The 23216-nt window shown below is 39.6% G+C and overlaps 1 protein-coding gene across 4 annotated transcripts in view; it reads left to right on the forward strand.

Annotated features, from left to right (window-relative positions):
- The window catches only part of ARK2N (arkadia (RNF111) N-terminal like PKA signaling regulator 2N), a 79580-nt gene extending 59570 nt beyond the window's left edge, over positions 1 to 20010 (forward strand). For all 4 annotated transcript variants that reach the window (XM_059707219.1, XM_059707218.1, XM_059707217.1 and 1 more), the window contains 2 exons: positions 5707 to 5833; positions 11871 to 20010. In XM_059707219.1, the coding sequence (XP_059563202.1) occupies positions 5707 to 5833; positions 11871 to 12060 (317 nt within the window). In that variant the 3' untranslated portion in view covers positions 12061 to 20010. The remainder of the gene's footprint in view (positions 1 to 5706; positions 5834 to 11870) is intronic.
- Positions 20011 to 23216: the final 3206 nt, after the last annotated feature.

The following is a 23216-nucleotide window of genomic DNA, read 5'->3' on the forward strand; positions in this document are numbered from 1 at the left end:
CATCTCAGACCAGGTCAGCAGCCCGACTCCATTAAGATCACATAAGTAATCATTGGAGATAGAGTAGTTTTTCTCTTTTTCCAAGCGTTTAGGTCATGTCCTTGTATGCAAAATAGTTTTTACTATTTATTTTTAACTTTAACCAAGGCAAAAGAGTTGAAATTAGGAAGGCCCCCTGGTCAATAAAAGACTTAAACTTTTCATTTCAACTGTTGCCATGTGTTTACTTTTTCTTACTTGATGCTAGAATTAAACAGTATAGGAGGTGGCAACAAAATATCCTGGTTTTGAACCAGCAGCCACTTAAAAACTGTGGGACCTCAGGTAACTTATGTAAAACTTCAGTTTCCCAATTTATAAACTAGTATCCATCCCTAAAGGTTAGTACCATTAATGTGAAGTAACATATATAATGTACTTAGAACAGGATGCAGCATACAGTAGGCCCGCAGGAGTGCTAACTAGCATGATGTTAATGTATTTATGCTGAAATACACCGAATAAGGAGGTGATTAATGGGCCCAATTAATGGATTGCTAATTTATGCCGTGCCCTGGCATAAAGTTGCTCTTGTTACAGTATTTCCTAAATTTTGTCTGAGTATAGATATTACCTGGGGTGCTTATAAAAGTTCAGACTCCTAGGGTTTCTCCCCAAAGGTTTTGTAAAGTAGATCTGAAATGTAGTCTGTGAATCTGTGTTTTTTTTAAAATATATTTTACTGATTTTTTACAGAGAGGAAGGGAGAGGGATAGAGAGTTAGAAACATCGATGAGAGAGAAACATCCATCAGATTAGCTGCCTCCTGCACACTCCCCCCTGGGGATGTGCCCGCAACCAAGGTACATGCCCTTGACAAGAATCGAACCTGGGACCCTTGAGTCCGCAGGCCGACGCTCTATCCACTGAGCCGAACCGGCCAGGGCTGTGAATCTGTTTTTAATAATCACCCCCCAGTTAACTCTTGCATTGGATATGTTTAGGAAACAGTACCAACATATCTGATATTTTTGTTTATTGCTAGTAATAGCTCACTGTAAACATGTGTAGATGAGGCTAAGAGAAGCATAAGTCTGAAGTTCTTTTGGTGTGGAAGACTTATAATTATGGTAAACTGAATTTATTTAGAGTTTTTCCCCCTGGGAAATTAAAAATTCTAAACAAATGATCCTATCCCCTCCCCTAGCCCCCATTCCCAGCCTGCTTGTTAAGAAGGTAAGCATTGAGCATTTTCTCATTCTTAAAATAGGGATAGTAATCTTGATTTGTCCATTATGCAAGCTTTGTTGTAGTTCAGAGAAACAAATCTTGGGTTTCCTGTCGTTAGTGTAGGGCTTTTTATAATCAGACCAGAACGGCCATGTTTCTATTATTAGCACTTTAAAGTCAATATATCAGTCTTGTGAAGGAGGTCAAGTTTGGTCAGGTTCCTCATGTTTACAAGCTTCATATGGACTCTTAAGATTTTAGTTTCTAACCTTTCCCTTTTTAAAGTTGCTTTTAACATTCTTGAACAAACTAAACACAAGCTAATAATTTGTTTGTTTTAAAGCTAAATGAGTAGCACCTTAAGATATTAACCTATTTTATAGCTAACATGCTGCTGCCATCCAGTATGTAATAATTTCCTTTAAGTGCTACAAAGAGGTCCAGGACTAGTTCTTAAAACTAGTGATTTTAAAAAGTAGCTACAGCCCCAGCCCGGGTGACTCAGTTGATTGCAGCATCATCCCGTACACCAATAGGTGGTGGGTTCCATTTCTGGTCAGGGCATATACCCAGGTTGTAAGTTCAATCCCTGGTCAAGGTGCATGCCAGAGATAACCGATCAATGTTTCTCTCTCACATGGATGTGTTTCTCCTTTTCCCTTCCTTTCTCTGGCATCAATTAAAAAATAAAAGAGCTACATTATTTCTTTTGAAGGCAAAAGAAATATTTCCCATGATAATTTAGTTACTACTTTTTCTATTGCTTCTTTCTGACTTATGTGTTGAAAAGGTCTGTAGTGGGAGGACAAACCATTTTCAGTTTAATATATGGTAATTGTGGTATTGACACTTTTTCTACAGAGCTTATTCTTGTCCTAGAATGGGAATAGATTACAACCACTGACAGTATTTGAAGAACCTCATATCATCTTTGCTCACTTTTGTGTATTCTTTAGGCAGTGTTCTGCCATTGGATTCCTGTGAGGGCATAGGGTGGGGAGGCGGTAGGGAATGGACCAAAGGCCAGAGAATGTCAGGCTCTGCACAGGAGCTCTCAAGGAATGTGACATGCTAAAGAGGGTTACATTGAGAGAAAAGGACTAATTGCCCTGGGTCTGAAATAGACAGAATGGGGGATTCATTCTTGGCTATTGGAGAATGCCTTGGTGTCTCTTGAAGAGCATGGCATTCCACGGACTTGATGTGGATCCCAGCTGACTTGTTATTTGAATAGCACACTTTATCTAATGGCTCTGACAGGAAATGTGGCAAAACTCTCACACCATTCACCAGGAAATTTGTATTTAGCCCACTCTAATTTAACCTCATGTGCCATATTTTGTTTTGCACTGATTTTTATTTCATTTTTTAAATTTATTTCAGAGAGAAAGGGGGGGGGAGAGAGAGAGAGAGAGAGAGAGAGAGAGAGAGAGAGAGAGAGAGAGATCAATGAGAGAGAATCATTGATTGGCTACCTCCTGTATGCCCCCTACTGGGGATCGAGCCCGCAACCCAGGCATATGTCCTGACCAGGAATCGAATCATGACCTCCTGGTTCTTAGGTCAGTGCTCAACCACTGAGCCAAACTGGCTGATCCCAGCAAACTTTTATACCCTAACCTAAATGGTAATATAGTGTTTCTTATGTTGCTTCTTACCTGTGCTTACTCCTTCCTGAGAGTTCAGTTTCCTTGATTATCCTCTAGTCTGGGAAATGTTCCTTTTCTATGTGTTTCCAGGGACTTTCTACCTCCTTTTCAGAGCAGTTTTCAAGCCACCTTGCAATGGACTACTTTTTATTATCCCCAGATATATTGTAAGCTTTTTGAGGGTAGAGAGTACACCTGTCTTGTTCCCCATAGTATTCTTAGCACTTAACACAGTGCATAGCATATTATAAACAAGTATTTATTGAAGAACAAATCGATGAAGTAAACTGTTATAGTTGCACAAAAGCAAAGCTGCTCAAAATAATTGAAAAAAGAGAGACTTGTCAATTTGTATTATTTCTAGAATTGCGGTAGAAATAGTATATATGACAATAGTGATAACTATAACACTGAAGTAGAAATTGGATAAAAGACTTGGTCACAAGCAAAGTATTAGAGTCAGAACAAGAATCTAGGTTTACCAAACCTAGACTTAACAAAAAACTCCATTTAAGCAGCTACCCTAACTTTAACAAAACTAGGCTTTGTCTGGTGGATGCCATCTCTTGTATGTGTGTAAGGTTCAAAGGTGAGTGCTCACTGCCACTGATAGAATCCTATCTGCACTGTAATATCTCAGTCACCAGTTGTATCTAGAAGCCAGTTGAAGCTTTTTAGTCTTCTCTTTTCTCATTTATGCATTATTTTCATAGAAAAAATACTGTTATAAGAATTGTAAAAAAGACCCACAATTATATTCAAACTTGATTACTTTTCACAGCTTTTACCAGCACCTACATATCTTTATAGCGTTATGTGAGATACTTACATGTTCATACATTTCCCCAGGTTTTTACATAGCACTGTAGTATTTATCTTTGGACATCATAACATTTTGTTTAAAGTTTTTTTTTTTTCCATTAGGCTGAATTGTCATGGGTGGGATTACAGGATCAAAGGGTATAAAAATGGTAAAGTTTTTGTTTTGGGACCACCTATAATTTTAAAAAGAAAAAAAATCGTTTGCAGGAGTATGAAAGTATAAGATTTCTCAATGACCTTGAAAAATTGAAAGAAGTGTGATTAGGGGAAAGGAGAGTTGTATTTATGTAAACCTTACCGGTTTAGTTTATATAAGGTGTCACAAAGGATTTTTTTTTAATATGGAGAAATTATTTGGTATTAGATGACAATATCCTATGTAATAAAAGCCTAATATGTAAGTGTATGACCGTTAGACTGTTCAACCACTTGCTGTGATGCACACTGACCACCAAGGGGCAGACCCTCCAACCAGTAGGTTAGCTTGCTGCTGGGGTCTGGCTCATCGGGACTGGGTAAGATGGGCCAGAAACACCCTGGAGTCCTCCTGTGGTCTCTCCCTGGTCCCGATCGTGCACCTGGCCTGTGCCTTCTCGCAGTCTGGGACCCTTTGGGGGATGTCGGAGAGCCAGTTTTGGCCCTGTCCCTGCAGGCCAGGCCGAGGGACCCCACTTGTGCACGAATCCGTGCACCGGACCTCTGGTATTTAAATAAAAATCCCTTTAAAGAATAAATGCAAATTTATACCCATTATAACTGCTTATTCATACTAACTCCTAGATTTTCTAAAATTCATCCTTTTATGTCAGAACATTCAAGACATGAGAAATAAGCTAAATTTTAACTCTTGCTAGAATTTTTTATAGAGCTATGTACTTTGATGCTATGTCATTAGCTTTTCTTGAGAGAGAATTCTGTGGAAGCTCATGCTTTCTGTGATGTTGGAGAATGTGTGTTTTTTTGTTTGTTTTGTTTTTTTGGAGAATGTTTTTTATTGCACTATGTAATAGAAGCTTTATTAAGACCCTTGTGAAATAATCCTCATGTGCCCCAGTGCCACAGTTGTTTTTCCCAGAGTTGTTTGGTTTGTGTCTGTCTAATGAGAACTGTCAACACTATACAGGTTATGTTTTAGTTGCTCAAAGCAAAAATTACAATCTTCACTTTTATATGTGGTTTGGGGTTAGATTTTTTAAGATCTGCATTTCTTTAGAGAAAATTGTTAAATTTGTTTAAAATTTAGTGAAGAGTATTTATTCCATTTATGCCTTTGAACTTTTCTGGTAGAATTTTGTTCTATTGAAATGATAAGTAGCAGAGAGCTCCATTGCCCTCTAGGTAGTGGCAGAATTCTTGTGTGAGTTATTTAAAGACAGACTAGTTAAATGCAAAAAGCATTATGGAACTAAACATAAAGTATTATTATAATTCATATTTACCTATATTTAGATATACTATACATACCTACCAAAATACTCTAAGTTTTTCCTCCTAAGGAATATAAGTAGAGGGTGAGACTTGGAATTCTTTTTTTTTTTTTTAAATATATTTTATTGATTTTTTACAGAGGGGAAGGGAGAGAGACAGAGAGTTAGAAACATCGATGAGAGAGAAACATCGATCAGCTGCCTCCTGCACATCTCCCACTGGGGATATGCCCGCAACCCAGGTACATGCCCTTGACCGGAATCGAACCCGGGACCTCCCAGTCCGCAGGCCGACGCTCTATCCACTGAGCCAAACCGGTTTCGGCGAGACTTGGAATTCTTACTTTTATGTACTTCCATGTTGTTTGAACACTCTTATAACTATGAGCATGTGGTGTGTTTAATTTTTTTTTTTTTTTTTTTTACTAGAACACTGCTCCTGTTTATTTGACATGGGTAACCGTTTTGTTGTGACAAGATCTTATAAGACCATTCTCTTTCTGTGATTGAACCTGGATGAGAAGTCTGTCAATGAGTTCTTTCTGCTGTTGTAAGAAATCAAAATATAGTGCTTATCTCCCTCCCAACCCTTCTCTCAGGTCATTTGGATCCAGGGTTCCTAGCAAGTGACAAGACATCTGCTGGCAGTGCACCACTCAATGAAGAAATTAACATTGCCTCTTCAGATAGTGAAGTGGAGATTGTGGGAGTTCAGGAACATGCAAGGTAGGATATTTTTTGGAGTATTATGATACTTTACATTGTGAATTTTAACTAGAAATACAAGGGAGAAGAAAATGGTAGGCGTCACAGTATGGCTGGCATGAATGGTGGGAGCTATCTCAGCTTCCTTTGGCTTAAGAAACACTTTTTGATTAGACATGATATGATCTTCAGAGTGTTGCATATTGTCTCATATTGAGAACAGTGTGACCATATGTGTATGTGAACTAGAACTGATGTTTTTCTTGATTAGAGTACATGACAGATTTTTCTCTTAGGACATACTTCCCCCCCCTCTTATTCATATTTTCTTGCCTTTCACTTTATCTTGAAATATGTTGGAGCAAACAATTGGGGAATATGCACCTGGTGACGTATCTCTTTTGCTTTTTTCTTAGAGTACTTCTTATCTTTCATTAAAACTTGCAAGTTACTTTGGTCTGTACCTAACAGAGGATATTTCTAGTGTTATGTGACTCAGAGAGTTCTCTTTCTTAGGGTAAAAAAAAAGCTACAGCCCTAACCGGTTTGGCTCAGTGGATAGAGCGTTAGCCTGCGGACTCAAGGGTCCCAGGTTCGATTCCGGTCAAGGGCATGTACCTTGGTTGCAGGCACATCCCCAGTAGGGAGTGTGCAGGAGGCAGCTGATCGATATTTTTCTCTCATCGATGTTTCTAACTCTCCATCCCTCTCCTTTCCTCTCTGTAAAAAATCAAATATATATATATATATATATATATATATATATATATACACACACACACACACACACACATACATATATATTTTAAAAAAGCTACAAGGCAGTCAATATTGTGAAAATATTTATGAAGTTTGGCATTTTTAAAAGAGGTCAGCAAACTAGTCCAATGGCCAAATCTGGCCTGCTGCCTGTTTTTGTACGGACCTTGAGCTAAGAATGGTTTTTATATTACTAAATGGTTGGGGGAGGGGGAATCAAAAGAAGAATGTTTTGTGAGATGTGAAAATTCTATGAAATTCAAATAAAATGTATTCATGAATTAAGTTTTATTGGGACAGAGCCATGCTTGTTCATTTACATATTATTTATGGGTGTTTTTTTTGCAACCAGTGGCAGAGTTCAGAAGTTTCAGCAGATACTTTATAGCCCTCAAAAGCCTAAGATATTTACCATGTAGCCCTTTGCAGAAAAAAATTTACTGACTCTTGCTTTACCATAAGAATTTGTTGCAGCCCTCAGAGGGTATTCTTGGGGAACATTTAACACACGTAGATATAAGACAAAAATTTAGACTTTGGAAAATCTGTATTCTATATAGCAAACAACTTTTCTCCTATGTTATAGAGTTAAGTTGTGGTTTCCTGATTTCTGCAATATCTACATTGCCTTGCCCTTAGATCTGATTTTAGCAATAAAACATTTACCAGCATTTCTGCTATAAAAGGTGAATTTAGAAGTGGAGAAGTGGGGCAAAATACGCATGGCACAGAAATTTAGGGTGCCTTTTTCTAATGAAAACTGATTATACTCAGAGCATTTTTCAGTTAAACAATTGAGACTTTAGGAATACAGAATTAAGTCATAGTTTAAAGTGCCATCTCTCAAAAGGGCCAGTTGTTTTTACTAGAACTAGTATTATCCTAGCATTTCATTCTCTATCTTTATTTATGCCATAAATATTCCTGCATAGCTGTTTCCTTTTCCTTTTTTAATGGTTATTTTCCCTATTCTCATGGGAAGGAATTTTCATTCTTAATCTTTTCTTTATCTCATATTTTTCCTCTTTTTTCTGCCTGTCCTAAAACTTTTCCTTTTTTCTTCTATTTTTCTGTTTATTCCCTTCAAGCTGACTTATCTATTAGATGAGGAAGTAGAACTCCTGACTTATTCCTTTACTTCAGCATGTGTCTGCTGTTAGTTCATTTTACCATTGTTCCTTATAATATAGAAGACATTTTCCTTTTAAGCCCCATGTCAGATCTTTCTAGAATATTACAGTATTTTTTTACTTCAGATTCCCTCCTATAAAACTTACTCTGCCTATTGACAGATTGATGTCGGTAAATTATCTTCATTTGTGCCAGGAACACATTATCTATTCACCAACTTCCTCTTGAGTTACATTTCAAATTTTAATTCACTGTTATTATTCATGTGTTCCTACTGAAGTAGGAAAGAGTAGATAGTGACCTATGTTGTTTATCTAATCTCTTATTCTGCTGAGATATATCACTTGGTCTAGTTCTCTAGTAACTCCTCCCACGTCTCCCTTCTTGACTGTCTCCTTATGCCTAAAATGTTGCAGAGTGAGCCATCTTTCTTTTCAGCTTCTTTGTTCAACTGTTCTTCCATCATGAAAATTTTTGCTTCTTTTTCTACCAATATTATTGCTATCTGGAGTTAAAATTATCATAGTTCTGTTAAAACTTGGAAATGTGAATTCTAAGTCCCTCATCACCTCCAACATACACACAGATGATCTCTAGTACACCGTCTTCTAAACTTGTTAGGTCTTTTATCCAGATTGTCATTTTATTCTATAAATAATGTTTGTTTTACTTTAGTTCTGACTTTAGCTACATTTTAAATGACATGCTATAATATTACTTTCAAGGACTTTTTCTTACAGGATCTGAAGTGTAAAGATGTGCTTTATTCTGACTCTTTGGTTTGAATCCTGGGGAAATCATATGTTAGAGGTGGCAATTCCATTCTGAAATCTCAGTGGTTATATTGTCTGAACAATGGAATGTAGAGTTAACAGATCCTGTTGGGGCTGTCTTTTGTTTTGGTCTTTGGTTACAGACTAAGTGGAGTCTCACTGACTCTTCTGTCTATCTGAAAAAATTTCAGCAGTTTCTTTAGAAAAGAAGCCTGATAAGCTTTTAAACATTGAGATTAAGTAGCTGAGAAGCAGGTTGGGGAGAGACTTTCCTGGTTGCTTCAGAATTGCCCCTGTGGCCGCCTGTATCTCATCTGGAATTTATTTCTTTTACAGGTCTAGGGTTGCAGTTATGAAGTATTGATGGGCTTCTGGCAGGGTTATCGCTTGGAAAAAGGTTTTAGGTTTTGATCAACATCTTTTTGTTCTAAGTTTTGCATTTGCATGCACAGATGTTTGTTTGAATTTAGTCATCCTTTTCTTACGATATTCTACCTTGTTGTGGGCTTTCTGAGAGGTTTTTTAAAACACGGACTTGGTCCTTGAGTTTTCTTTGGAATTGTGGTTGTTCTGGATTGCTTTGGGTGCCATTTTTCCATATTTGGAAGCATTTTGTTTGACCTTTGTACTTAGTAATTCTAGTTGTGATGTGCTTTAAAAAACAAAACAAAACAAAAAAAAAACACTTGCTTTTCTTTTCTTGCATGTTAACATCTTTCCTGCTCTTTTACTTCAATTTTGATATGTTCACTTCCGTGTTTCTTCTAGTCATAGACTAGAAAGCATGCTTTCTGAACTAATAATTGAATGCATATTTTATGGCTGCTTTGTATTGCTGTGAAGAACCCCTGACCTAAATGTTGTAATTTCCAGGTGTTTATTGTTGGACAGTCCACTTTCACAAGATGTTCTTTGCCAGTGAGAGACTTTTCCAACACCTCTAGTTCTGTGCCACTTCATTTTGCCAGCAGTTTTAATTTATGACCCTTATGCCAATATTTTTCTTGGTTCTTGGTCCCTTTTCCTTCTTTTCTTCTACCAGCCTCATTGGTAATTTCCCTAGGAAATTAAATCCTTATAGCACAGATCTTCCTGTCATGGAACTGTGTTGGAACAGTTCCTCTTTGGTTCTGTGGTCATTGGTATCAGTGTTTGATCATCCCTCAGCAAAAGAATAGATGTGAGAAGCGTTTTGCATTTTAGACTGGTTGCTGCTTCCTTGAACCCAATTGCTAACATTAATCCTAAAAAATCAAGGGAGTCAGACAAGTATTTTCCGAAAGTCACAGGATTCATTTCATCCTCAATTAGGAAAAATAAGTAGGAGTATTATCTAAGAGGTCACCTTCAGGCTCTATAAATGACAGCAGGAATGATTAATTTTTAATGTCATTGCTGTTTTTGTTTGTTGGCTTTTTAGAATATAAGTTAACTGTATCAAAAGCTGACCATCAGAGCCTGCCCCCTTTCTGTGTTCTTTTTGTTTTTTGTTTGTTTGTTTGTTTTGTTCTCTTCTACTGTGAAGTCTGTCCTTTATTGGTTTTTTAGTGTATGAAGAGCAGGAAATTATTCTATCAAAAGTTATTGTTTATGCCCTGGCTGGTGTTGCTAAGTGGATAGAGAGTCAGCCCACGCATACTGAAGGGTCTCAGATTTGAATCCCCGTCAAGGGTACATACCTGGGTAGCAGTTTTGACGCCTGGTTTGGAGCATGTGCCCGAAGCAAACAATTGATGTCTTCTTCTTCTTCTTCTTCTTCTTCTTCGTCTTCCTTCTTCCCCCTCCTCCCTCCTCCCCCTCCTCCCCCTCCTCCCCCTCCCCCCCCTCCTCCTCCTCTCCCCCCCCTCTCCTTCCCTCACTTCCCTTCCTCCTCCTCCTCTCTCTCCCCCCCTCTCCCCCCCTTCCCTTCTGCTCTCTCTAAAAGTCAATGGAAAAACTATCCTCAGGTGAGGGTTAACAACAACAAAAAGTTTTTGTTTACAAAGGTTCCCCCCCCCACCCCCAAATAAGGCCTAAGCATTTTCTTGGTTATGTGACTAGGTCCTGTTTTATACCTATTGCCAGTCATATGCAGATGTGAGAAAGCCTGTATCTGCACTAGAATTGGGATTGGACCAATTAAAAAATAGCTGAGTATGTTCTCACCCCATGCCTTTCATAATGTAGAAAAAAAGAATGTGTGATAATACATGAAAAGCTGTGCTTTATGTTAGTTGCCTTACAGTATTTTGAGCCTCTCACATTTTTCTTTATAGGGCATCTCTTTAGGGCTTATAACAATTGGGTTCTATTTCCTCCTGAAATAATGATGATAAATTGAGCTTTCCTGCTTTCCTCTCATTTGAATCAAAACTTACTCAGTGGTTTAACCTGGAACCTTACAATCCTATCATTTGACCAGAATGTGAAATGATTTGTCAGTACTTCTGAAACAATTTTCTTCCAGTGAACTCTTAGTGAGTTTCATCAGCAAGAGGCAGTTCTTTTCCTCTGATGGAGTACTTTTTGAGAATCTAAACTGAGTACTTGTTACTTTTAGAGAATCTAAACTGAGTATTTGTTACTTACACTGCACTAAAGCATAAGAAGTCCTGATGAAAGAGCCAGGTGTTTCTGTTCTCACCTTCAGAACGAGGGAAATTGATCCTTTGTACATGACATAGTACTTATAGACTTTTAGAAATTTAATACTTAAAGGGATATTACTATTACTGTCTTTGAAGGTGTTATTACCAAATATGGCACGGAACTTATTTTAAGAACAAGTTTCACTTATATTTCTTACTGTTTTATTTGTTCAGACTAAGATTATTTGGGCATATTCATTTTGTTCTGGATTTATATGGTGCCCTGTCCTGAAGATCCAAAGGCTTAAATGAGTTCAGAGAAATATATCCATTGTCACTAACAGACCTACACATAACTCAGGAGTTGTTTTTAAAAAAATATTTTTTATTGATTTCAGAGAAGAAGAGAGGGGGAGAGAGAGAGAAACGTCAGTGATGAGGAAGAATCATTGATTAGCTGCCTCCTGCACGCCCCCCACTGGGGATCGAGCCTGCAACCTGGGCATGTGCCCTCATCGGGAATCAAACCGTGACCTCCTCGTTCATAGGTCGACGTTCAACCACTGAGCCATGCTGGCCAGGCAACTCACGAGTTTTGAATGAGACAAAACTCCTGGCTTTTTTAGGCTAAACTGAGGGGGGTGCGGGGGTGGGCAGACAGATGGACAGACATGGAGGGAGGGAATAAAAGGGATATTGGTTGTGGGTTTCATGATCTTGCATAGTAGATCTTAGTAAAAGTATTGATCAGTACGAGTGAAGCTGTATTGCCTTCTATCTTTCCAGTAGTACGGTTAGCCATGCCTTTTCTCTTCATCTCAATTGTAGGTGTGTCCATCCTCGAGGAGGTGTGATTCAGAGTGTTTCTTCATGGAAGCATGGCTCGGGCACACCGTATGTTAGCAGCCGGCAAACACAGTCATGGACTGCTGTGACTCCCCAGCAGACCTGGGCTGCACCTGCAGAAGTTGTTGACCTTACCTTGGATGAGGATAGCAGACGTAAATACCTACTGTAATACAATGTCACTGTGTTCCTCCGCACTGTTCCCTTCCACTCCCTCCTCCTCCTCTTTGCGACATGGAAGTTCATTGTCATAGCTTCAGCCTCAGAAGCTGTTTGTGGCATTTGTATAATCAAAAATTATGAAAAGTTGCTCCCCTCCTTTTTCTTTTTTCTTTTTTGTAAATCAAAAGAAGTCAGGAAAATAACGTAATCTCAGAGAAAAAGAATTTCTTTCCCTCAGTAGGAATATGAGAATGATGAATTTATTAGACAACTTCATTTTACTTGGTGACTTTTTTCTTAGGAAACTCTGCCCTCCTTTTAATTACCAGGTGAAATGAATTTCAGTGTTTGAATCTTGTATTTATTTTTCTGTGTAATAAAATTAATATCTAGACTTGACCTCTGTCAGCCCACCCATTGGCACTCCCACCTTAGGGCATTTGCACACATATTAGTTAGGTCCTTATTGGCACCTAGTAGGGCATGTGCATTTGAAACCTATCCTTAGAAATAGAAGACAGAGTATTATTTTCTTTTAGCTTAAGTCTTCTAACTTCTTTCCTGACTTAGCTTCTGGCTGAATTCCCACAACACAAATAATTGACATGTCCCTTTGTGTTTATAAATACTTCTAAGATACTTAATTTGTCTCTTTGTTGCAATAATTCATAACTCTTTGGAAAATGTCTCCTTTTGTGGCCGAGGCATTTTGGATAGATACCCACCACAAGATTTTTTGGGCATATGAAGAGAGTACTGAGAGATCAGTAGGAAAAATCTCTCGCCCTGAACTTTTTCCTGATTTATTCAAATAACGGGCAAACATAGAAACCTGTTACTGCTTAGGTAGAATATAGAGTTGTGTGGCTTCTAAGGCTTTGGGCACTTGCAAATCTGAGAGGAAAGTGCCTTTTTTCATAGCTGGTCTCTCTATAAAGGATGTACAACAACTGTTCAAACTTGAGCTGAAATTGACTTGATTCTGTATTTGGGTATTTTTCTCCAATACCTTCTAAAATTAGGAAAACCAAAATACACCATACGAAATCAGATGCAAAGCACATTAATGGCACTGTAGGTTTTACAGTATCTAAAAGGTATGGCAAAGAATAGTAGGAGCTTCAGGGAATTCAGGAAATACCAGTGTTGGAGTTTGTGGCATTAGTTACTACCTTTTTCCTCTGACATGTTGCAGTTACTAGTGCAATTAGTTTACAAACAATACCTAGAGTTAAAACACTATGTACTGTGCACAAGGAGGAATGAAGTAATATTGGCTTAGAAGACCTCCTTTTGTTTCTCCACAGTTTTTGTTGGCCTTTGGGGGGTGGTTTGGTTCCATTTTTACCATATAATATTGCTAAAGCCCTTGGCCTCCCTCCCCAAATACCTTGCTGGCTCTTCCTTATCATAAGAGCATGAGAACTACTGTTTCTTAGTTTCATTCAGTGGACACTTATTTAGTAAGTGCCTGTTTCATATAAGGCAATTGCAGGTTGGGTGCTGTGGGGCTGCTGAGATAAATGAGACACCCCCTGTGTGTGCATGCACCTGAAGACCCCACCGGCATGGCTTCACCTGCCTGGCCTTTTCTTTTATATTTTGAAAGACTCAATTGTTCCTTTACCCTTCTTCCTGCTGCTTTACTTCCATACACCTCTTCCCTGGGAGTGTATTAAGCATGTGTTCTTGAGCTTCTCTGATGTCTCATTTGATCTGGCCTCTGTTCTGCATCAAGTTTTTATTTTTCTGTCATTCTACTCCTAATAGATCAAGCCTTTAAAAGATCACTAACTTCCAGTTTTAGCACCTCATATCTCTAGTCTCTCACATGGCTACAGTTCTAGACAAAAACCAAAGACCCAGAGGCCAGAGTGAAATAGGACCTTCTGCAGATTCACTTCACATTATACTTTAGGATTAATTTATTAAATTTTACTGTTACACGTTGTTTGTGACTTGAATTAAAATGCTAGACAAAGCAGAAATGTACAGTTTCTGGTCTGTGTGTTCCAGGAAAATAATTGGAAAAGAATAGAATGGATTATTTGACTTGAAGTTTTTGCGGCTTATTTTGTCCCCAATATCAGGGCAGAGCTCCGTTTTAAAGAATGTTTTGCAGTACATACTCATGTTAATATGTTTGTCCAGTTCTGTACAGCAGGTGATTTCCCATGACATATTTTCTTTAGCTCCTAATAGTCATCCTCTAAAGAGAATTATTTTATTGTGCTGTGTGCACTGTAGATTGGGAGCAGAGTGAAGTTGTAACCAAGCTCTTTTCTGGCCTTTGCTTTTATAGCAGGTTGCACTTTGCCTTCACCTGTGCCTCTTCCAGCTCCCAACCTCCTGAGTTGATGCACCAGAATAGAGATTTAGAAATTAAGATGCAAAAAAGCAGAGGAGAAGGGCTGGTAGAGACAGTCATCCTCTCCTCCTACTAGTTAGGAACTTTCCCACCTATTAACTATAGAGAGACTATGCTTCAGCTCCTCTTTCATTGCCAGATCCAGTAGAGCAGGGATGTAGTTTCTGGCAAGATATTAATGACAAAATTCTGTGGTAAACAACTCCTGTGACATTTGAAATTTCTTGTAAGGTGATCCTTTTTAACCAAAATTTTGCATTTGGTAGCATAAATACTTCTTTATGCTTCATAGAACATTGTCCATTCAAAATAATATATCTGCTAAATGGTGCACTTGGGTCACAGATGGTTTATGGCACTAATTTGGTTAAGTCTTCTCTCCACCCAATTTGAAACCACAGAGCAGTGACCAGCTATTTACTACATCATCACGACTGCCTGTAACATGTAATTGCTGCTCACTGTAGTTGTCCTTTCATTTTGTTGGAGGGAGCCAGACTGAATGGACTCCATTATCCTTTACAATTGAGCATCCCATAAACTGTTTTTATTATTATCAGTTGTGAATATGAACTGTCTGATTTGCTAATTTAGTCAATTGTTCATTGTTACTTTGAGCAGATTAGCACCATAGGTAACTTCAAAATGAATTTGTTGCCTGCTTTTTTGTACTGTGTCACAAAGTTTTTGAAAAAGCTGGGGACACAATTTTGTCTTTTAGTTTAACTTTTTTTTTTTTTTAAAGGCAAAGAGCCCTAATCCCTGTTTTCTAGTATGTGTATGATGTGACTTCCATGTATATATAAAAATGATTGCACCCTAACCAAACTTCCTCAGATTGTGCACTGTTTGTTTAAAATAATCACATATTTTAGTCCAATGCTGTTGTATTTTTTCATTTTATTTAAAACACTATGTACCTATTCTTTAACAAACTTTAAAGGGTAGTAATCTTTAAAAAAAGTCACTGGATAACTAGGAAATATTCTTTTGTTGTTGTTTTTGTTTTTTTAAAAAGAGTACAAAGGTCATTGAAGCCTTTTGCTCCTCTTACCGTGAAAATGAAATGTTAGCCATTGTATGGCTAGGAATCAATGCACTTGGTGGTTAACAGATCTGCTGTTGCTAGAGTGTGAGTGTGGACTTGATGCAGTGACGACAAATCATTGCTTAGAATTATGTTTTAAAATGTGCAACTCTAGTTTTTAAAACAATTTGGTTCTTTACATTCATTATTTAGTTTTTGTTTCCATTTAGTATTTAATGGTCTTTGGAGAAAAAAAATAATAAAACAGAGTGTTATATATATATTTTTTGGTGCAAGATAAGATTTTCTGTTTTTTTGAAATAAGTCTGTAGCATAAAGGTTAAACTATTTTAAGACAAAAATAAAATAGAGTGTATTTAAACAATGATAATTTCTAAGGATTTTTTTTTCTATACGCTTCAGTTAATTAGGTGGTGCCTAAAGCAGCTCCCTAATTAGCTTTTGGATGTGAAAGTGGATTATATTTTGTCAACAGAGTTTACTGTTATAAGATGCCTGATTTTTCCAAGTAATAACTGTATCCTGCTTCCAAAATGTTTTGCAAGTGGCCTTTGGTATGTTAGATGTAGATAAAAATAGCTTTGCATTAGCTTTCCTGTTCTCCCCGCCCTCCACCTCCCATGAGATTTCAAAGAGGGTTGAAGACTCCCCAGTGCTAGGCACCTTTGTTCCTGGGAATAAAATTCAGCTGACAGTTACTTCCCACAGGCCAGAGCACCAGGGTAAGACACAGTTACTGCATGCACTTTGCACGTGCTTGAACATTGAAGCAAATACAGGGTGTTTCAGAAATAGCCTACATAAATTTTCTGCACTAATTTGGTTCTATTTTCAGATTTTTTATTTGGTTATCAAAATTATAGGAACTACCAAATTAACATCTGGTTGCTTTTGTAATTTCATGTAAAGGAGAATGAGGAACCAGGGAGAGTGAGGCCTATATTTATTAAAACATACACTCCTGTATCTCTTAGTGTTGCTAAGAATTTTTAGTTCTACTTACACTAGAACAAGATCTATTAGCAAATAGTAAATGTTTTTAGTTCTTCTATACTATTTTGTATTTCCGACGTAGATATTTTAGTGCCGTGAGACTCCTTTACACAGGCTTGAGAAGACAATACTTAAAGTCTTGCTTTTTAACCCTTTTGCCCTGGGATGCTGTGCTTTTGAAGGTTAGACAAGGCATGAGTAAAATAATCAGTGGGTAGTATTTAATCTCATTCTGGCTTCCTCCTCCTATCTTTGCTGCCTTTTGGCCTTGCCTTCCCTTATTTGTATGTTTGTCACAGTTGTTGACAGCTATTTATAACTTCAGTCTAAATAGAGAAAAATTATAGGTAAATCTTTATCAAATATGTAAATATCTCTTCAGTTCCAATTTTGCAATCAAAGTGAATTTTTTCTAGGTTTTGTTTTAACCATGTTACTGATCTATGAAGGAGCAATCTTAGGAGGTATGATTTTCTTCACTTGCTCGACTCCATGTTTGGGAGCACCCTGATTCACAGAATTGAAGAAGTCCTGGGCCCCCGTGGAGCTTTGACTGGGAGAATCCGCCTGAGGAAAAGCAGACAGTAGTAAATACTGGAAGGAGCAATGCGCGTAGTAAAGAAATGCATGTGATGATCACAAACCTTGTATAGGTGCAGAAAAGCACCCATTGGCTCAACAGAGGTGGTGGGACTGTTGGCTCAGTTCAGCTGCCACGCTGTAGGTGGTGTGCCTTCTAGCTGGAGATGGATTTAGGCAGCAGGGATCTCTTTCTGCCAGGCCTCAAGATCCCATTTGGTGGCGGGGGGATGTGAGTAAAGGATGAGTGTACCTGTTGGCAGAGAAGTCAAACCTCAGAAGGAAGGTGTGGCGGCAGCAGCAGCTGGTATGCTCTCCAGATCCTGGCCTGCTGGGTGAGGGCACCCCTAGGTTGTAAATTATATCGACCCAGCTAATTATTCTTCGGTAAAGGAAGCTGTTCGGAACCAGTTTTTCCTTTGTGATTTGGTAATTGACATCTCAGAGCAGCCATTTGTTGCCTTCCCATGATTGCTTCTTCCTAAGCATGGGAAGGTGAAGTTAGTGGACTCTTGAGCCCTCACTCTTGTGACTGAGTCTAAAGCAGGTCTGACATCAGGATGGATCTTGGCACCTGCAGAATGAGGGGGATCAGACCCAGAGAGTGAGGTTACTAATGTATAAAAAGCCCGAACCAGGGAACGGGAGGCTCCCGAAAGGCTATCAGACCCCTGACAGATTTGATTTCTATGCCTGTAAAATGAAGAGTTTCTTCTCTGACACTGAAAGGTAGGGCTGTGGATAGGATATAATTGCCTAGGAGATAATTCATAGTTCTGCAGAGCCATCGGGCTTTTTAGGCAGGAATTCAGCAGAATTGCTTATTCCAAAAAGCTGTTCAGAGGACTACAGTTCTATCTTCTCACTTAAGCTTTTGGAAGGCATTGTGTGACTAACGCTCACAGAACTTTGAATTTCTGCAAACTCTTTATTTTCAAAGTTTTAAAAGAATGTTTATTTCAAAATTTCCACATGGGGATAAATGGTACAGATTGTTAGCCTAATTGTGCAGATTGGAAGACTGAGAACAGAAGAACAGCTTATTCAGATTTATATAGCTAGACTTTACAAGAGAAGATTTTTTCCCTTATTCAAATTAGGGCTTTTTAGCTTTAAGAAAAACAAAACCTCTTTACCTGGCTTTTCTTCTTTCCTTGCTGATTCTACTCACACTGGCCTGAAAACGAAGTGTTCCTGAGAAGGTAATGTTTGATTGGCTCCCTTTTCCCTTCGGCAGTTGCAGATTTAAACACCAGAACCACACACCTGAGTAAGCGTTCCAGCGCAGGCTCTGGAATAGCCATGGAAACTTTTTCTGTAGGTAGATCCATTTCTTGTAGTATATGGAAAAAGAAAATATAGATGGCCAGTAAACGTAGGACTGATGCTCAGGCTCATGGAAATGCATACTTACATGACAGGATGCCATTTCACATAGGCAGAATCAGATAGGAGTACATTTAAATCCACCAAGGAGGCAGAACAGTACAATTTGCTTGTCTTTGTTTGAGCATAATTTGCTGCTACAACTATTTTGGGAATGAGTGGAATTGTTTAGTGTATACTTCAAGCTATAGACTGAATGTTTGTCGTCTCCGCCCCCCTGCCCACCCCCCCAAACACACCAATTTATACGTTAAAAAGCCCTACTCCCCAATGGAGGTAGGGCCTTGGGAGGTAGTTACATTTAGTTGAGATCATAAGGGTGAAGCCCTATGATGGGATTAGTGCTCTTACAAGAAGAGGAGAGTCTTTTTTTTGAGGAGAGTCTTAATGGGAAGACAAAGTAAGAAGGCCTGTAAGACAGGAAGAGGACTTTCACCTGAATCCAACCATGCTTAGCACCCTGATCTCTGGCTTCCAGCCTCTAGAACTGAGGAAAAAAAAATATGTCTGTTGCTTAAACCACCCATTCTATAGTGTTTTGTTATGGCAACCCAAGCTAAGACACTCCATGACCCAGCAGTTCCACTTCTTGGAATGATACTCTTGAGCAGCTTTTAAACTGATGGTAGCCTACACAGAGAAGTCATGAAATCAATTCAGTGTCTATGAACCATCTTTGTTGTTATAATCCTCACCCAAGGATATTTTCCATTGATTTTTAGAGAGGCCGGAAGAGAGGGATAGAGACAGATGTTTGATGTGAGAGAGACACATTGATTGGTTGCCTCCTGCACTTGCCCTGACTAGGGCCTGGGATTGAGCCTGCAACCTAGGTACGTGCCCTTGACCAGAGTAGAACCTGGGACCCTTCAGTCCATAAGCTGATGCTCTATCCACTGAGCCAAAACGGCTAGGGCTATAAACCATCTTTTGTTTATGCATTTAAGGAACTATAGCAACATAAAACATGGAGACAGTGTCACGTGAAACTTTTGTTATATACTGAATATACATCTACACACAAACGTGCGTAGGGTTGAGGTATTGAGGTATAAAATGTATTTTTTACTGTGGGCTTCAGTGAAAAAGATATGGAAAGCCATGGTTCTAGGGTAACTAGTTTATGTGCTCAAAAATGTTTAGTGTCATTTTCCTCCTTTTTAGGTATTTCAGCATGGATCTCCATCTATAGGATGGATAAACACTGTATTTTACAATGTGGATGTTAATGAACTAGAGCTATATTTATATACTTATACCAGTAATAACGTGGACAAATCTCAACAATGTGGAGGAAAGCAGTGGCAGATAAGAATTACATGATACTATTTATATGAAGTTTAAAGAGACAAATCAATACTACTTATTGGTAAAGGGTACATACACATGTAGTAAGAGTATGAAGAAATGCATGAGAATAATAAACACCAATTTTAGGGTAAATGCCTACCTCCTGAGTGGAGATAGGAAGGGGACACAAGGACTTTATTGGCAAACTTTCTTAAGTTGGGTAGTGGGGACACAGGTGTATGTTGTTCTTTGTACCTTTATATCTTAATAAATCTTTATAAATTAATATTTTTCTTTGTCTCAAGTAGAACGACTAAAAGCTATGACTTTCCAGATGGTATTAGTGGGCATGAATAAGATGAGAAGCTGATTCCTTTTAGTGCCCTCAACACTTACTGGATGTATCATCAAAAGCACAAATAGCAACGAAAATAAATGTGATAAATGGTACTTTATGAAAATTAATTTTGTGCTTCAAAGGATACTATCCATCAAGAAAGTGAAAAGACCCCACATAATTAGAGAAAATAATTGGAAATGATATCTGATAAGGAATTTGTATTAAAATATACAAAGAACTCTTTAGAGCTTAACAACAAAAATGGACAAAGAATCTGAATAGACAGGTCTCCAAGGAAGATAAACTATATTTATAAAACCCTAATATACAAATAGACCAAACGGCGGAACAAACAAACAACTGGTCACTATGATGGGCGCTGACCACCAGGGGGCACATGCGGAACATAGCGGGCGTCGGCAGCGGACGGCAGAGCGTGGAACATGGTGGGTATCGGCCGTGGTGGGATGGTGGAGCAGGTAAGCAGGGACGCCAACCAAGGCGGGGCTGCCAGTCGCTGTCATCAGAGTGAGCCTCTAGTGGTTACTGAAAATTCTTTGCTCCCGCACATCGTGTTCCCATCCAGCACTTGCACCTTCTGCCGGCACTGGACCTGCTCACACCCAGTCCCAATCACTCAGCGGTAGCTGCTGCCCCATCACCCCTCAGGGCTTCTCCACGCCCCCTTGCTCCTGAGGGGCGATTGGGGCCAGCAGCTGCCTCTTGCACCCACTGCTGGTGACAGCCCTGCTAGCACCCATTGTCAGTGCTGGCCCTGCCACTCGCAACTGCTGCTGGCGCCGGTCCTGATCACTCGGTGCCATCAGTGGATGCGAGTGGTGGCTGCTGGCCCTGATCGCTCCTGAGGGCTTCTCTACCTCCCCCTACTCCTGAGGGGTGATAGGGGCAGCAGCTACCTCTCGCACCCACTGATGTGCTGGCCTTGCTCGCATCTGCTGCTGGTGCCTGCCCCAATCACTCCGCACCGTCAGTGGGTGTGAGTGGGGCCGGCACCGTCAGAGCGTTGGAGCAGGAGCAGGGCTGCTAGCAGACAGGACTGGGGGCTATGACAGGAGGGGCCGGGTGGGGGCGCGGAGGATGGGCCGAGACCTGCCCCTGTGCCCACTGCAACTGCAGCCTTGCGGCCCACAGTTCCTTTCAAGGTGCATGAATTCGTGCACTGGGCCCCTAGTTGATCAATAACACATGATAGTCAACATCATTAGTCAGTAGGGAAGTGCAAATCAAAATCACAGTGAGCTATAACTTCACACTTACGAAGTCAAACAACAAATGATGAAGTGGAGAAATCAGAACCCTTATTCATTGCTGGTGGGAATGTAAACTGGTGGAGCCATTTTGGAAAATGGTTTGACTATTCCTCAAATGGTTAAACGGAGTTACCATATGATAGACATTCCACTCCTAGGTATACACCCAAAATAAAACATCCACACAAAAACTTGTACACAAATGTTTATAGCAGCATTATTCATAATAGTCAAAGGGTGGCAGCTATCCAAGTCTCCTGTAACCATACCATTGAGTATTATTTATCTATAATAGGAATGATGTACTGATACATACTACAGCATGGATGAACCTTGAAAAATGCTAAAAAAAAAAAAAAGCCAATTACAAAAGACTTTTTTTTTTTTTCATTTATAGGAAATGTCCAGAAGACAAATCTATAGAAAAAAGTAGATTTCGTGGATGCCAGGGACTGGCTGGGGGCAGGTGGAAAATAGGGAGTGACTGCAAATGGGTAAGAGGTTTCTTTGGGGGAGGGGGCAGGTTTGAAGAAAATATTTTTAAATTCCATGGGTAATGGTACACTATTCTGAATATACTAAAAACCATTGAATTGTGTACTTTAAAAGGGTGAATTTTATGGTATGTGAGTTATATATATCAACTAGAGGCCCGGTGCACAAAATTTGTGCACAGGTAGGGTCCCTAGGCCTGCTTGCACCCGCCTTGGCTGGCCTTGCGCAGCCCGCTCGCCGGCCCTGCCCCCCGCCACTGCAGGTCAGGGCCTGTGGGCTGGAGGCAGCTCCTGTGTTGAGCGTCTGCCCCCTGTGGTCAGTGCACGTCATAGCGACCAGTCATTCCTAATATGGTTAATTTGCATATTAGGGTTTTATATAGATAGATAAAGCTGTTATAAAAAATGCCAATTACCTTTAGAATAGAGAGTACTATTCTTTAAGTTGTTAATCTGCACAAAATGGGTTTAAATAATGGGATATTAAAGAGTAGGAAGTTGCAACCCAGCTATAAAAAGGGACTCAGGAGACCAAGATGACAATAACTGAAGGCAAGAATGATCAACTTCCTCACTGAGTACAGATAGCCCTGACCTACCACTCAAGGGTGAAGATTATTCAGAAAGAAACCAACCATTCCCCACTGAAATGTGAGTGCTTGCCCTCAGGGCAAGGTCAGGACCAGTCTGTGAGCTCCTGGGACCTGCCCGTGGCTTTTGCCCAGAAAGTTTGCAGCTACCCTGAGGGACAATTTCTGACGCTGACATCCCACCAAGTGGCCCTAAATGCATCCTTTGGGCAGTGAGTCACACTGGGATGGGAGTGGGGCAGTTTCTCATTGTACATGCCTCTTTCCCCTGGGAGCTTCTGCTATGAGCTGCCAAAGTCACTGTCACTGTCACTGCTGAGAGTTTGTGTTGTCCTCAGAGGTACTGAGGCAGAAAATGTGCTTTAGGCAGTACTGGGTAGTGCCTCTTCTCTTTCATCCATTTAGTAGTTTTCCACCGTAGATGGCTGAATTCTCATAGCTCTTTGGGCTTTTGGCAGAGTACATTCGTTAGTCGTAACATTGAAAATTTGTACCATTAAAAATGCAAACTTATCACTCAGTGGTGAAATATCCCAAATCTCCCGAATCTTATCGAGACAGACACCACCCAGTCAGAACTAGCACTGACACAGGCCTCTGTGCAGGTATGAGAGTAACCCAGTCATTGCTCAGCTGTGATCCTGGGGGAGCCGCCAGGGTGGTGGGGAATGTGCTGTAGAGGCTCAGGCAGGGGCTGCTTGCCAACTGCCATTAAAAGATGTAACTATTTTAGCCCTAGCTGGTGTGGCTGGGTCGGATTGTTGTCCAGTGCACTGAAAGGTTCCCGCTTTGACTCCCAGTCAGGGC

This window comes from Myotis daubentonii, chromosome 8 (genome assembly GCF_963259705.1).
Source record: "Myotis daubentonii chromosome 8, mMyoDau2.1, whole genome shotgun sequence".
NCBI classification, from domain to species: domain Eukaryota; kingdom Metazoa; phylum Chordata; class Mammalia; order Chiroptera; family Vespertilionidae; genus Myotis; species Myotis daubentonii.